This window comes from Cupressus sempervirens, chromosome 7, assembly GCF_028749045.1.
Source record: "Cupressus sempervirens isolate cs-2001-9-10 chromosome 7, ASM2874904v1, whole genome shotgun sequence".
NCBI lineage: Eukaryota > Viridiplantae > Streptophyta > Pinopsida > Cupressales > Cupressaceae > Cupressus > Cupressus sempervirens.
This window is the reverse complement of record NC_143124.1, coordinates 449361322-449378671: the sequence shown is the minus strand read 5'-3', so window position 1 is coordinate 449378671 and position 17350 is coordinate 449361322. Positions and strand designations below refer to the sequence as shown.

The 17350-nt window shown below is 33.7% G+C and overlaps 1 protein-coding gene across 2 annotated transcripts; it reads left to right on the top strand.

Annotated features, from left to right (window-relative positions):
* The first annotated feature begins 14446 nt into the window (after positions 1–14446).
* On the top strand, positions 14447–17039 carry LOC149547510 (uncharacterized). 2 transcript variants are annotated; one of them, XM_089791676.1, is made up of 2 exons: positions 14448–15606; positions 15775–17039. In XM_089791676.1, the coding sequence occupies exons 1-2, from the start codon at positions 14572–14574 to the stop codon at positions 16834–16836; spliced, it is 2097 nt and encodes a 698-aa protein (XP_089647802.1). In that variant the 5' UTR covers positions 14448–14571; the 3' UTR covers positions 16837–17039. The 2 variants fall into 2 exon arrangements, with proteins under 2 accessions (XP_089647801.1, XP_089647802.1); XM_089791675.1 differs by having other exon boundaries at positions 14447–17039.
* The last annotated feature ends 311 nt before the right edge of the window (positions 17040–17350 follow it).

Sequence of the window (17350 nt, the reverse complement as noted above, 5' to 3'; positions counted from 1 at the left end):
ATAACATAGAAATTCACAAAGCTATGGGTGCCTAGAGAATTTTTAGAACAAAAAATACAAGCTCTTTGAAATGGAAAATACTTTGAACATTCAATCAAATCTTTATTGTTTAATCATGCAATTTACTAGCTTTAATAAATTCAGCATGCACGAGTTTTAATACCACCTTTGTAGGATGTTAGCAAAAAACATCAATTGTGTAATTCAATCCTAAAGTACCTTTCTATGTTTTATTTTAATTGGCTATGGTGAATTTGTGCTTTTTTCTTAACTAGCATGACACCTTAGCCGATCTTTTTTTTAAACTAGTCTTTTGCTCATATGCTGAGTCCAAACCCTTCAATCGTTGTGACTCTGGAGATACAACTAGCTAACCCTTACGTCTATTTGGTGATGCTTCAAAAAATTCCAAGTGTAGAAGCATTAGGGCCCTTTAAGCATGGCTTTCCAATTCCCTTTACACTCTTATGTAGCCCCTTTCATCGTAGGATCTCAAATCCTATAAACAAACCCTCACATGTGTACGCTTCAACACATTTCATACCAACGAAAAGAAATCATCTCATTCCTAATTTTACCCTTTATGCTCATATGCTTAAACAAATCTTGTATCTACAGAAGAAGACATGAAGCACCTCTTTGTTCACATGGTATCCTTGTTAATGTAGAAGCCTAAGGAACATTTTTCTCTTCAACAAATCAATGACCTAGATTAGATCTCAGGAAAAACATCACCATTGATTCAAGCACAAGCAAAATAGATGACTTAAGTTATCTTCCATGTGGGCTGGGCCCATCTGACATATGTGAGATGTCACAACTTGATTCATTTTTCTTAGGGCCCAAATGGCAATTTATGAGGTCCCACACAACATGTTCTCCCTTATGATATTGCTTTATAGTTTCCCACAAACCAAATTAGTTAAGGCTCGTAGAAGAAATCAAATCTTACTTCACTCTTACGATTTTCCCTTGAGCGTAGAACTATAAAATGCATTTTATATCTTTGTGATATACCTTATACACTGCAATGGTTCTTTACATTTTGATGTCATTCAAAAAAATGTGAGTGTGTAAATCATACCACTACACCTTTCCACCCATCCGCTCAACACATTACTCATAACCCCGTAAATCAAAAAACATGATCACTTTAAACCTTATTACGTTCATATGCTTGAAAGGAAAATGTATAGCCGGAAGTACCTAAATGAATCACTTTTTCTCATCTTCTCAACTTGTCATCATGGAAACGTAAGTCAAAACTTACAATACATGAAAACCTTTTATGCCTCTTCACCCAAAGATGAATTGTATACCTGGGAAGCTTCAAAGTCCATCGCTTCATTGTTATGAGTTACACAACTCTATGCTCGAAAACCAAAATGCCTTACACCTCTATGTCATTTAGTGAAGTGTGACCATAGAAACAAAAGAAAGAGATATCAATGCTCCCATGGGAAACCCTATCACCGTAACACCGTAAAGGAGCACAACTTAGGAATTTTGCAAACCCTTTTGAAAAATTGAATATAACCTAGGGTTTTAACATACTTAGGGCATTTTAAAGACTATGTTGATGGCAAACCTTGAGCATTTAATAAAATTTAAACAACATAGAGATCAAGGCATGACTAGGATAACACAAAATTTTGAAAAATTATAAAAAGAGAAACCCTAATTTACAAGACATGAGGATTACATGATTTCACACATATTTTTGGAACTTCTTTACACTGAAAAATGAAACCAGTGGAATAAATTTATATGAATGTGAATTCTACGATTCCAAAAGCTAACTATTTTGGTGAGATGATAAGTGTATGAAGCTACAAAAAAAAAAATAGCAAAAAATACTTTATGAGGATATAATATAATACATTGTGTTGGGTTGAAACAAGATAATTATTGTGATTAAACTAATAGTCCACTTATTATATCAATCAGTAAGTTAAATGAAGATGTAGTAGCTAGTTTTAACTTTATTCATTTACTCTACCAATGATCTTGGTAGGAAGAAAATTGTATAGAGGTCAATCAAGAAGAGAAATGAATTGAGAAGGCAAAAAGCAATTAGCACAAACATTGAAAAGGAAAATAGAGATTATTATCATTTTTTAATGTATAATAGGTTAAATAAGAAAATTTGCATTTTTAATTCAAATGAGAACAATTAATATTTCTTGAACATATTAAATATTTAATAAGATTAATTTTAGAAAAAATAAATATCTTTAAAGTTTATTTTTTCTCCTTTTTATTTGATTAGAATTATAGAATTATGGCTCATTATTTAATTTAAACAATTTTGTGGCAACACTCATACATGAATACTCTATAACTTTAAGCACAAAAATTTAGGGGCAATGTGGAGAATGAATTCCACTTCTCCAATGGATTCCTACACATGGTCAATAGTGCAGTAGTTATAATCAGACATTTATGAATAACCATAACAATTAATAATTGAATTTTGGTAACATTGAATTGGATAGTGATTTTACATTGTTGACCATTCACTTTCAATTTGATAAAATTATAGATGTAAATATTGTCTCAATTTTTTTAAAAGTAAATTTTAGACACCGTTTAACAAAAGTACATAGGTTATAGTTAGAAATCATATCCTTTGTCAAGAAATGGATTTTAAGATACATGAAATTTATATTGGAAGCTTCAATTCTAAATACAATTAACACTAAGAGATACTTCAAGATACAATCATATTAAAAAATATCATGATCATACAAAAAGCTACTAATTTGTAATTATAGGGTGCTTATCCAATCTATGTAGCCAACACTTACTGATATTAGTTTGTCTCGATTGACTTAAGTAGTGATCAAATTTTAGAAAAATAAACACATCTAAAAATGATAATACACATGTCACTTTCCTTAGAAGGGCTCTCTGTCAATTGCTATTCACCTTCTTACAACATATACAAATATCATTTCCAAAATTCAATAAACCAAATCAATAAAACAACATGAAAATAATGTGCCACATTCTCCCTTTCAACACTCCTAGTTTTTCTATATACATGGTGACCTTTTTTACTGTGACTTGGTAAACTTTGTTTTGAATATTGATTATGAGAAAAACTAAAGTTGATTATCCTAATCTTTTGGTTAAATAAAACTATATGATGAATTAATTAATATGATTTAATGGTTAATTTATATTAATGATGTTTCATAAGTATGTTAATGATGATTGAGTGTTAACTCATCTTATGAACATTATTTCTTCTTATGTCATACTTATGCAGTTAGTAAATCATGATAGATACTAACTTATTCATTATGCATGTGTTTGAGTGGTTGCATAGATGTTGAAACAAGGATATGGTTAGGATAGAGAAGATTAGCTCTCCAGAAGGGGATGGTCAGATAACCTGGCAACTCACACACCACTTAGACCTAAAATTTTGATTAAAATCTAAGTTACAATTTATTTATACCCTAACCTCTAAAAGGTAAATCTTCAATGATAAGAAGATATAAAATACATATTAATGTTGATAATGAATTATATGCTAGGTAATTGAACTGATTATACAATATGAATCACTTAATGTTATAAGAACCACATGCAAATTTTATAGACAATTAAAATGCTATGAAACATTGTGATTGGTGTAGGAGCACCTAAGAAGTCAAGAATACATGGAGGCCAAAGTAATAATATCATCATGAATCTCATTTTATTTTGGTCATTCATGATGTAGTGAAGTAATTTGAGTCAATTGAAATAATAATGTAAGGTTGAAAGCAAAAATTGTCAAAATTGTCAAAAAAGTGCAAAATAGCAAAGTTGTAATATTGCAAATTTTCATGAAATGTTTCAAAAAGGAAAATGAAAGGTCATTAAGTTATTTTGATGGTTTCTAAATGCTTGATGTAGTATAAATAATATCTATATTTCATTCCAAATAATAATGAGAGGAATGAGAACATTTTGGTATAAGTTTGTGCATACATTTCTAACTATTTTGATTGGTGTTAACTATTTTTATGCTCTTTCCAAGCCTTGCACAGATATTTACAACATTGAAACTCTACATATTTTATATATCTAGATATTAGGATGAATTATCTTCCTTCTCTTTTTGGTTTGGGTTAATTTCATACAATTTTAAGGTAGTTATGAATACTTTATTGAAAGTGTTTATTTGCAGATTTAATATTCTGTAACAATGGTCATGTTGTAGTGTTTGGCACTGATACATATGAACGAATTATGAACTCTAAAATAAAAAAATAAAAAAATAAAAACATTTCCTTTTGATTTGAGTCATTATTATGTAGATATCTGAAAGTTATGGATCTTATCTAGTGAAAACTAATTTTTCAATATCTTCAATGGAGTTGCAAGAAAAGATTTATGCTCATCCAATGATTTATGAATTGGAATATTGAATGGATTACATATTTAGAAACTAGACTCACAAAGGTTCAAAATTAAATTTGATTGGGATCAATTGGTGTTTTTTTATTGTGAAATATATGTGATTCCCTATGAAGGGTTACATCTATCATATCTAATTTATGACAGTGAAAATAGTTTGTGGTGTAGAGACCATAACTTGTAAACAAATAGTTGGCTTGGTATTAGCATTGGATATGTGTTAACAAGCGGAGTTTGAGACTATTTCACCAAAGGGTTTTACAATAAGTTGTTTGGATTAAAAGTTATGAATAACACATTCTGGTATAGAAATCTAACTATGTGAATGAAGAAATATTGATAAACTTGTGCTAAAACATGTTTTGTTTTATCTCATGAAATTCCTCTAAATAATGAAATTATTGAATAGATGTTGAAGGGGTCAGAATAGATCCTATAGATTAATTAGTGTTGGTAGATTTGCTACAATAGAAATTAGATTCAATCAACTTTCAATTACATTAAAAAAGTGAGAGAATTTTAATATGTAAACTTTATTTTATTTTCCTTACCTTATTCTAATAGCGTAATAGGTATCAAATGGTGTAAATGTTAATAGGATAATTACTTGTTATTTGTACAAACAAATTAGAAAATAATGGATAATATAAATGAGATATTAGCCATATTATAGACAACTAAAAGCTATCTTTTGTTCATTTCTCAAATATATGCCAAAATAAAAATTGAGTTGCACATTTACTAGATTGGGTCAGTTATTAGATTGGATATGTTATGGTTAGGGGTATTTTTAGTTTGTGGTGATTGATCAGGAAAGTATTGTACAAAAGGAAAAATGGGCACTATTTTATTGAGAATTTTGGGCTGACATGTTTTAATTAACTATAACCTAAAGTAGCAAAAATATTGTAAAAAATGGCTTCAGCTTAAGGATTTCATAATATGTGATGTGAAAATTGCTTCTTGTGATAGTATTGAGCTATAAGGGATTAAAATTTGTAATCAGGTTGTAATCACTAGATCATAATAATATTGGACTTGTTGCTTGGTGGACGTAGCCCATGGTTTGGGTGAACCACATTAAATCTTGGTGAATTGTGTTCTCTTCTATGTGATTTAATATTTTTGATATCGGTTATATTTTCATGTAATTGTTATTTATGTTTGTGCTTAATCCTAATAGATATCTCTTACTAAAAGATATGATTATGAAACTAAAAAGAACATAAGAATCTGGAAGAGGGCTGTTGGCAGCTGGAAGGATCTTGGGAAGCAACACAAAAAGAGCTATGGGCATCAATGAGATTTACTAGGTTCCATTCTTGTTATTACATCACTAATCTCCATTGCATAAGTGAAGAAATATGTGCATTACATTACTATATTAAATGGTAAAATTGTTATCTTGATAAAATAATGGTTTCATGGATGTCATGTGAGATCAAAGAATAATATACACAACAAATTTGGATGTGAAGCCTACATTAACAGTCAACAACATTGCCTTTTATATTGGCATTTTAATAGTTTCTATCTTGGTTGTTGTGAACATACATCCTAAATGGAACATGAATATGGTTAAACCTCTCCTTGTAATGGATCCTTCTACATACCATAAATCCCTAACAATCATTCTTAAAATGTTGTTCAGTTATCAAGACTTTCTTACAAGAATGGGCTAAGGTAACATTGCATTTTATCCTATGTAGGTTAAAAATACAAAATCCTAAACTTTGAATCGATGACTACCAAATGGATAGTGAATCGCTGAGTCATTCTAAGATTGCTAACTATGGTATTAGGTTCCTTAGGTTCTGTGAAAAATCATTATCGCAGTCACCGATTATTGATCATCTATCTTAAAAGATTATTTAACTACCAAAAATAAACTTACAACTTAATATCGAAAAAATAACACAACTGCAACTTCACCAATTAAATACAGAAAGAAATTCACAACACAAAGAACAAAATATTTTTGGAGAAATTGTCCAAAAAGATTGTGCTCATTGTATTACATATTTTTTTCCATATTTTATAAGTGAAATTTTAGTTGTGTTATTTTTTGATATTAGTAGGGAATTTATTTCCATTAATTTAATAATCATTTATGATAAGAGATTAATAATTAGTGACTACAATAGTGTTAATTTTTCACATGGTATCAGAGCATTGTTGAGGGTAGAAGAGTTTTTCCCTACGAAAGAAATTTTGATCTCTTTAAAATTATTATTTTTCTTTAATCCCTTGAGATGGCTTTAGTCAATTTGAGAGATCAAGATAGATTGGATGGTGCCTCAAATTTTGGTGTCTAGAAGGCCAAAATTTCTTTATTGTTGGAAGAGAATGGTATCAAGAATTATGCTACTAGTGTTGTACCTATACCAAAAAATGCAACATAGCTTGTAGCATATAAGAAGGACTACGCCAAGGCAAAGAGGATTATCCTTGATGGCATCAAGGATCATATTGTTCCACATATCTTGGAGCTAGATACAATGAAGAAGATCTGTGATGCCATTTTGAATCTGTACCAGAATGCTACCACCAATAGGAAGATGATTCTTAGAGAGAAGCTAAAGAACACCCAAATGAACCAAGGAGAAGACATCACAAGTAATCTCACCAGGCTTAGACTTGTCAGGGATGAGTTAGCAGTTGTTATAAATAGCCCTAGTGATGATGAGCTAGTGAGAATAGCCCTAAATAGGTTTACTAAACAATGGAGTGTCTTTGTTCAATTTTTTAGTGGATCGGATACTTTACTAAGTTGGGATCAAGTATGAAGTGATTTCACTTAGGAGGAGTTTAGACTAAGTCTTGTCAATGGGGCCAACAACAATCTGAAAAGTCAGGTGGAACAAGAAAATGTTGCCCTAGTAGCTAAAAGGAAAGCAAAGAAGGGATCTAGCAAAGGATTGAATTCACAAAGTGAGAAGAAGAAGGAGGGCCTTTGTAAGGTCAAATGCTTTGGATTTCACAAGTTTGGCCACTATGTCAATGATTGCCTAGAGAGGAAGAAGGGTAAGAAGCAAGTGGCAACTTCAACAAGTGTAGAAGAACTCTCCAATAGAATGGAAGATGAGTTTGCACTCATAGCTTGTATGGTTAGCTCAACCTCACAGTGTGTTTGGTATATAGATAGCGGGGCATCATTTCATATGATAAGAGTTAGAGAGTACCTCTCTAGTTACAAGGAGGAGGAAACCAACAACCAGATTTTTATGGACAACTTGTCCAAACTCAACCTAGTAGGGAAAGGGACTCTTCAATTTCAGAGGGAGAATGAAAAGATAATTCCACTTCATGATGTGTTGTATGTGCCAAGATTAGGTATGAATTTGATTTCTATATCTATTCTTTAGGATAGGGGGTATAATGTACTCTTTAGAGGGACAAATGTGTTGATTAACCAAAAGGATTGGAAATCACCCATAACTATTGAAGTTAGAAGTGCTCACGTTTATAGGCTGCATTTTGATACTCCTAAGGCACTCATGAGTAGCAGTAATCCTAGAGAACTTGGAGAGCTCTAGCACAGGAGGATGGGCAATATTCATCATGGATCACTTAGATTACTTTGTGAGATGGTGATAGGTGTTCCAAAGGTGAGCACAGATCATGATGATGTATGTAAAGGATGTGTGTTGGGGAAGTTTGTGAAAGCATATTTTCCAAGAAGTGACACCAAATTTGAGGGTTTTTTGATCTAGTACATTTAGATGTTTGTGGATTGATGTCAACAAAGTCTCTTAGAGAATATGAGTACTATGTTACTTTTATTGATGATTTCTCCCGAAAGACCTAGATATACTTCTTGAAGACTAATGATGAGGTTTTCAGTCAATTCCAAGAGTTCAAGGCTCTTGTGGAGAATTTGATAGGAAAGTAGATAAAGGTTATTTGGTTAGACAATGGAGGTGAGTACAAAGGGAATGTCTTCTAGGAGTTCTATACTAGAGAAGGAATCAAGAGAGAATGAACTGTTCCTTACAATCTATAGTAGAATGGAGTTACTGAGAGGAAGAACCATTCTATATTGGAGGTAGCAAGAACTATGCTACATGACCAGGATATACCCCATTACTTATGGGAAGAGGTATGTAATAAAATAGTCTACATCCAAAATAGAGTTCCACACAAGGTGCTAGGAATGATGACACTAGAGGAGGCTTTCACAAAGAAGAAGCCAGATGTTGGTCACTTCAGGATATTTAGTAGTTTGGAATATTGTCATATTCTTGGAGATACACGAACAAAGTTAGATCAGACTGCAAAGAGGGGGTACTTTATTGGGAACAATGAAACCTCAAAGGCATATAGGATTTTCATTCTAGGGACTAAAAGAATTATTGTCAATTGTGATGTCAAGTTCATGGAGGACAAGGCAATTATAAGATCCATAGATTTTCTAGTAGATGATCAAAGTGTTCAACCAACAGAAGCTCCAAGACCAAGTCAAGGGCAACAAAGCTCAAGTATAGTTACCAGTACGAGTGTAGACTCGGGTAATGAAGATTCACAGAGTATGGAGCAAAAAGTGCAATATGAAACACATCTAGAGGAATCAGAGGTTGATATTTCATCCTCCATAGTTGGCAGCAGGAACCATGAGGTTCCAAATACACAAAGGGACAATAAGGAGTTTGTGGGAGCTCTTAGGAAGAGTACTAGATGGTAGAGACAACAAGCCAAGTTCAATGACTATGTGGCATTAGCTAGTAAGTTGGTAGATAGTGAGCTTTCTAGCTATTAGGAAGCTAGTGAACATCAGGTATGGAGAGATGCTATGGTTGAGGAATATTCCTCAATAATGTAGAATGATGTGTGGGAGGTAGTTGCTAGACGAAATAGATAGAGCAGTAGTTGGATCATGCTGGACCTATAAGATAAAGCATGTTGTAGATGGTAGCATTGAAAAATACAAGGTGAGGTTCGTGGAAAAGGAGTTCTCTTAGAAGGAGGGAATAGACTATGAGGAGACATTTTCCCCAGTTGCCAGGTATGCTTCTATACGAGCTATAATTTCACTTGCAGCACAAATGGGATGGAAAATCCATCAAATGGATGTCAAGACAACATTCCTTAATGGTGAGTTGAAGGAGGAGGTATACATAGAACAACCAGATGGCTTTGTAGTACACAACAAAGGGACCCATGTGTGTAGATTGAAGAAAGCATTATACAGACTCAAGCAGGCTCCTAGAGCATGGTATGAGCGCATTGATACATACTTGTAGAAAATGGGCTTTCTGAAGAGTGAAGTAGATGCTAACCTCTACTACTTGGTGGTTGGGGGTGAGATTCTCATTCTTGTTCTCTATCTGGATGACCTATTTCTTACAGGTTCACTAGGGCTCATTGTGGATTGCAAGAGGAAGCTTGCAAAAGAGTTCAAGATGAAGGATTTGGAACTTATGCACTACTTTCTATGCATGCAAATGTGGTAGATAGATGGGGAGATTTTCCTTGATCAAGGGAAATATTGCATTCAAATCTTGAAGAAATTCGAGATGGAGGATTGCAAAGCCATGTCTACACCCATGATCACAACTTGGAGGAAGGTAGATACATCCAGGGAGAAGGATGTATACCCCACTTTATAAAGATAGTTGATTGGTTTGCTTATGAATTTGGTCAACACTAGGCTAGATATAGCATTTGCAGTTAACTCTCTTAGTCAATTCATAGTTGAACCAAAGAGAATGCATTGGATAGTGGCTAAGCATGTGTTGTGTTACTTGCACGGTACAGTTCAGTAAGGGATCAGGTATGTTTGAGGTGAAGGTATCAGGTTGATAGGCTATATTGATGTAGATTGGGTAGGAAGTACAATAAACAAACAGAGCACTTCAAGGTGTTCTTTTAGCTTGGGATGAGGAGTTGTTTCTTGAGTTAGTAGGAAGCAGAAGTCTGTGGCTCTAAGTCTAATAGAAGCATAATACATAGCAGCTAGCATGGCGACATGTGAAGCTATATGGCTTTGGAAGTTGTTAGTTTTGTTTGGTCAGAAGGTCGAGACTACTGTGATACATTGTGATAATCAGAGTTGCATTAAGTTGTTTGAGAATCTATTGTTTCATGATAGGTCTAAACAAATAGACATCACATATCACTTCATTAGAGATTGTGTACAATGGGGAGTTATTTAACTACAGTACATACCTACAGAGGAGTAGGTAGCTAACATTTTGACTAAGGCATTAGGGAAGACAAAATTCATCTTCTTTAGAGATAAGTTGGGTGTCATGCAAAATAGCTTCCTCACTAAGAGGGAGTGTTACTTTTCGTATCTTGGACAGTTGTTCATCCATATGCAATTATTTAGTAAATAATTATTTTGCCAAAAAATTGGCTAGAGTAAGGACAATTATTTATTAAATAATTAACTTCTTTAAGAAGCAACTAGAAACTAATTTTGTTAGGGTTGGTAAGTTGTTTTATATCTCGACGGCATTTGGAGAACATGAAGTTTGGAGAAACATTTGCAATGCTAGAAAATGAATTTGTAGATTTGTAGCATTAGCAAATAGTCTTGTAGTGTTAGCAAGGGCATAGTGTTAGCATTGGAATAGTAGTGGGGAACATCAATGGGAGAAATTAGGAGGTTGTTAGAATTCTACTAGTGAGAGGCAAGGAATTTTGTATCTCTTGATTTGCTGACGTTTAATATAATTCCTCATCTATAGAACTAGTTTTCCCTTAGGGGTCTTTCCAGGGATAATTTGTCTGAAAATATTGTGTTCATTGTGTTGCACATTTCTTTTTGTATTTTATAAGTGAAGTTGCAGTTGTGTCATTTTTCGATATTAGCTAGAAATTTATTTCCAACAGTTTAATAATTGTTTACAATTGGAGATTAATAATTAGTGACTACAATAGTGTTAATTTTTCATAGATTCCATGTGGGATAGAGTAAATAAATAGGAGTGACATTGCTTCCATATTTCTCTAAAACAAATATTCCAAACAAATTCTTAGGATTATATCAAACTGGGGACAAAAAGGATAGCTAGTTTATAATTTCCATCATCTGTGATGTATTCCTTTATTACAACACTGAAAATCTATATAAATGTATATATATTACCTTGCATGGACATGCATTGAGATGTGTTTTCTACTTGAATTTGAACCAACCAATTGATTCTAGAATGGGAATTTGAGGTATAAAACTTTAGAAATATTCTTAAACATGCACCATGTATCATAAGTCTAACAAATTTCTACTAGACATAGTCTAGAGTTTTGTTGTTTAATGAGTTGTTATTCGAAATTATCTATGCAAATTCATAGAGATCATTGTATTTTGACTATAAGTCATTATTATGATTTCATATTTTGGTATTGATTACAGTGTATTTAAGCTATTATGGTGAATTATTGGAATAAATCATCCTATTTGTATCTTTAAATAGAATTTATCTGATGTGTGTACGTAGTGTTTCTTCATAAATTGGTAAGTTTCTCAAAATCTTTCATGTTCAATGAATTTTTCTTTATGATAACATTTGCATAAAATGATTTGTGAATATATAAAAATAAAAAAATAAAAAAATTTTTTAATTTCTTTCATAATTATCTATTAGATTTACACTCAATTTACTTGCTTCAATTCTCATAACTCTCATCTATTGATTTTTTAAATAAATTTAGTTAAGTTAGAAAATACATAATAAATCTTAATTTAAATTGCAATGGTACCTATCTATATTCATTAGAATTAAAAGATACAATAAAAAAATGGTCATCTAAGATTCATTATTTTTAGATACAAATTATTATTAACTAGCAAAGGCCTCCTTGTATAATGTTCACATTTTTTCTTCTAATAGAGTAATGTACATAGTTATATCCTTATAGAACCGTGAGAGTAATTTAATATTCTTTGAGGAGAATTTACATCTGAAATTCCTATTAGTTGACATGTGTAAAAGTAGCACTCAACAATATGGCTTCCCAAAAAATGATACTATTGAATCAACAAATTGTTAATGGGTGGAATTTTGGAGATGGGAAGCAACTCACACATTGTTAATGGGTGGAATTTTGAAGATGGGAAGCAACTCACACATCTCTTGAGAAATTAGAATATATATATTTTTTCGATATTTCTTCCAATCACTTCTACGACCAAAATAACTAGATAAGGTGAAAGGGGATCATTCTGTCTAAAGCCTTTCTAGTAAAGAAAATCCCGCTAGGGGAAACATTCATGAAAAATAGAAAACTTTATCATCCTATCTAAAGCCTTTCTTCCATAAAAAATTTATTGTGACAAATAATCTTTTCGAAGACTTCCTTAAGTCTTTTGACTATAATCTTGGAAAGAATATTGTGTGTAATGTCACATAGACTTATAGGCAAAAATAAGACATGGATTCAGGAGCATCCACTATTAAAATAAGAATAAAATAGGTATAATTAACTTTTTTAAATACCACTTTTCCCATTTTGATAAAATCCCCAACTGCATTGAAAGAATATTCCCCAATAACTTTCCAACTAGAAGAAAGTTGGCGTGAACTCATTAGGGACTCAAGATTTTGAAGCATCAAAGGACAAACCACCTCCAACCTCTTGAATATTAACACAACTAGATAGGTTCCTATTGTTCCTATCATCAATAAGGAAGGGGGTAACATTGAGCAAACCTTGTGAGTCAAAGAATACATTATCCCCTAGTCCCTAGTTAGAAGAAAAAATTGATTGCTTTGCTAGCAATATCCTCCTCTTTCTAAACAAAGTATCAATCAGGAAGTAGCAATGGTGAAAAAACATCTTATTCTTGTCTGGCTCGTTGAGCCACTACTAGAAATTTTCTAACAAAAGATCTGCTCATGTTTCCTAAGTTTTATCCGTTATTTTCTTAGTTTATTTTCCTTCTAAGTTCTATCCATTGTTTACTTAGTTTCTTTTCTTTCTATACATTTCTTGGTCATTTTCTATTTTCTGCATTTTTTTTTTAGATTTTATTTAGCAAAAACATTTCCAAAGGAAGACTTATTTTACGAATCTTGATGATACGATCTAAATAGCCATGGGTGTGTTTAGAAATTGTTCAACCAATCTCCTCAAATGTGAGTGGGTAATCCACATAATTTCAAATGAAAAAGTGAAAGCAACTTTTCTTTCCATCTTTCGAACCTAGCAACTGGGATTTGAGCTAGTGCTTAGGTGCTAGTAAGAAATAAGTCCACAAGACTAGATGAATTGGAAGAGAGAATACATATATCTAACTAGACTAGGATTAGACTACTCGTCTTGTTTCTATTAGACCAAGTGAATCCACCCCGTGAATCTTAATATCCATGAGCCTAGCACCTGTAAGAAAGTCTCCCCAATCTGCCATGCTTTTACTAAAATCTTCAAATCCTCTAGATTTCTCTTAAGGAATATCAGATATTTTTAAAGTCCCTTCCCGCCATCCATCTCTGTATATTGTTTCCCTCCAGAAGGCTAGTAATCAAGTTCCACACCTATGTTAGTGCCCGCATATTAGAGGTGTAGATACTAATCATACTGTAGGACTTTCTCAATCCAATATAATGATGACAAATAATTGGACTATTATCAGAGGCGCGGAGAAGAGATTCCACAACTTCACCTAGATTCCATCGAGTAGTGAGGCTACTCAAAACTCCAATGGAATTCGAAGCCTCTCTTTAAACTCCAAATGAAAATTTGCAAGCAATATTCTCTAAACTTTCCGTACTCGGTTTAGTTTGAAATTTCTTAGTCAGGCGATCACTTTATTTTTGACATGGCTTGCTTTAAATTTAAAGACATCATTAGATATGAGTTCTCCTAAGGATGAAAATGAAATGCATAAAATTGTGGCTTAAAATTTCGTCTAATATTAAATGCGTTAGAGAATAATGTATTTATTGTTCCTTGAGTGTTACAATTTTCTAAAAGTAGGGTTAGAGTGGAGGGTATGAAATTTGTACTCGTAGTCTTTGGGAAAGAGTGTTTTAGGAATCTCTTTATCGTTGGAGTAATCTTGACACTTACATTTGTTTGGATGGGACCTTGTTCGAAAATAGTAAAGTTGAAAATGAAGAAAACACCAAGTCTAGAATGTTTTCCGATGTAGCCAATGCCAAGCGCTGCTTGCTTCTCTCCCATCTTTAGTAGCTATTTTGTCTGTGTTAGGCTTCAATGGAAAGCTGCCAATGCTCTCCAACTCCATCTCGAGGCTTGCCGTTGCACATTCCTGTTGTGTGGGTGGTCAGAGCTTTCATGTTAGCCAGCATGCAATTGCAGCTGTTCCTTGTTTTTTTGGGCGCACGAAGGTATCTTACAACAAATCCTGTGTTGCGATTTGTTGTGTGGGGAGCTTATTTGGCTGCAGATGTCGTCGCTATATCTTCTCTTGGTTTCATGACCCATACAACAACAATGAATATTTACGGATTATGGGCTCCTATTCTGCTTATCCATCTGGGAGGACCTGATACTATCACCGCATACTCTACTGCTGACAATGAGCTGTGGATAAGACATTTTTTCATTATGATTTATCAAGTTGTAATTGCAGCCTATGTCGTGTATGTATCCAGATTAGAAGGGCGTCTTCTGATCGGTTCTATTCTTCTATTCATTGCTGGTGCTACTAAATATGTGGAGAGAACGCTTGCCTTGAGATCCGCCAGCAATACCCACATGGTAATTTCTACCAATACGTTATACAGATTTATGGAGGTTGAGGGAAAACATGACGAAGAAGATTACCATTATGTGGTAATGGGAGAGAAAAAGCTACATCAAAAGACGATTCCGAAACCTGATGACAGACCTGCCTGGGACTCTTTGTTGGGTGACAATGGAGTAGTAACCATTAAAAAGGTATATGAACAAGAAGGCCGTCAAATAACAGATAAGTACATCCTCTGCTTGTCACATGCTTTATTCAAAATGTATAAGCGGAGATTTGTTGGCCTGTCTTTTCATGAAGCACTCCTGCAGAAGACTAGACGGTTTTTCATAAATCGTCTGAAGCCTGAAGACGTGTTCAGAGTTATAGAGATGGAACTGAAGTTCATGTATGATGCGCTATTTTCGAAGTCGGGGAGTACAGCTTTCCGAAAGATGGGAATAGGGCTCCGTGTTCTCAACAGCTGTCTTCTGGCGGTGGCTGCCTATCTGATATTCTTTCAACTGACAAGGAAACCAGCTCATACAACTGTTACAATTGTAATTATTTCTGTAGCACTTGCAGTAGAAATCATACAGCTGTGCAGAATTGCATTGTCCGATTGGACAATGGTGTTTCTCTTCTGTAAACAGATCAAAGATTTCAGTCAACCTAGAGGCGGTGGCTGGTACACAGTACGAATGATAAATCTTGTTATGACCCTGCAGGGATTTGTTCGCAAGGCGTGGAGCAAGTATTGGAAGGATAGAATAAGTCAATATTCTGTGATAGGTGCCCGTGAGTGGAGCTTCCGTTTTATGCTGAACACAGTTAGATCTCCCTGGATGCGCAGGAGTCTTGTGCCATTCTACCTCAGAGTACTCCATATAAAAGAAGAGCATATTCGAGATGATCTGAAATCATTGATCTTTGACATACTTAAGGATAAATGTTCTCCTGACCTACATATTCAAATCTGCAGAGACAGAATTTATGAGCCTGATGACTTCCTGATTAGAAAGAACTACAGCGAGCTCCAGGACCCGACGGACATCCAGCTGGAAGGTACCATTCTTGCGTGGCATATCGCCACATCAATTTGTGAACATGATGACGAGGTCCTTCATCCCGCCAAATTTGAAGATGCGACGATGCTGTCAAGGTATTTTGCTTACCTTATTCTGGTACATCCTAATATTCTGCCTCTTCATGCCGATATTGCAGTACTCGCCTGTGTAGACCTGCATGAAAAAATCATTGAAATGCCCGAAGATGTTTCGACTTGGACCCTGGACGATGAGAGTGTTAAAGCCATTGCAGACGGTAACGAGAATTTAAAACGTTCCATCTATCTAGCTCAAGAACTAAGAAAGAGAGGAATCGATGAAAGATGGGATATAATGTCACGGTACTGGGGCGAATTGCTGATCTACGTGGCGGCTTACAACAAATCTCCGCTCCATGCAGAGTGCATTGCTGGCGGTGGAGAATTTCTGACTCAAGTGTGGGCTTTGCTGGGGCATTTAGGATGCGGAGAGCAGTCAGACACTGCTGTAAATAAGAGGAAGGACACAAAAGTTGACCCTTCTTACTTAGCAGAGAAGAGAAAGGAAGAAGAACAGAGGAATACCAAAGAGGATGAGTTGAAGAGGAGACAAGAGAAGAAGATTAAGAGGACATTCCAGGAAATTGACGAGGAGAGAAGAGAGGAGGACCAGAATCTGAAAAATGATCAAGACAAGGAAAAAATGGTCGAAGGGAAACTCAAATCAATTTTCAAAGACCCCTGAAGCCAGTAAGTTTGTTTATATTTATAATTCTCGGGCACTTGGAATGGTGCGTTAAAATCAGAAAATGTAAGAATCCTATGATACTTCACTGTTAGTCTTTTAAGTCAAAGAGATCATGCTTTGTGTAGTACTATGACATATTTTACTAGTCTCTGTCATGGCTGATAATCATGCTAATTAATAGTTCTTTATTTGGTGAGAAATTTGATTTATTTATTTATTAATTCTGGCATTTGTTTTGTAATATTAAAATGTAGTTTATAATAAAAATGAACATCATTTTATATTATAAGGAAACACGAAATATTTTAAAAATAAATATATTTAAAATCTAATATGAATAATTCTGAAATAATTTTAAAAATAAGTATTTTTAAAATTTAATATGCATAACTCTAATTTAAGATGTTGATGATTCTTCAGCCAAGGTTCTTATTGGCTGGGTGATACAGGGGCTTTGTCTCTTCTTTGTTTAGCACCTATTATTATGGGTTAATGCCATGTCTTTCTTTTC

What these genes read in the sequence shown, in the direction of transcription:
- LOC149547510 (XM_089791675.1), top strand. Translation starts at nt 14,572, where the DNA reads ATGGAAAGCTGCCAATGCTCTCCAACTCCATCTCGAGGCTTGCCGTTG.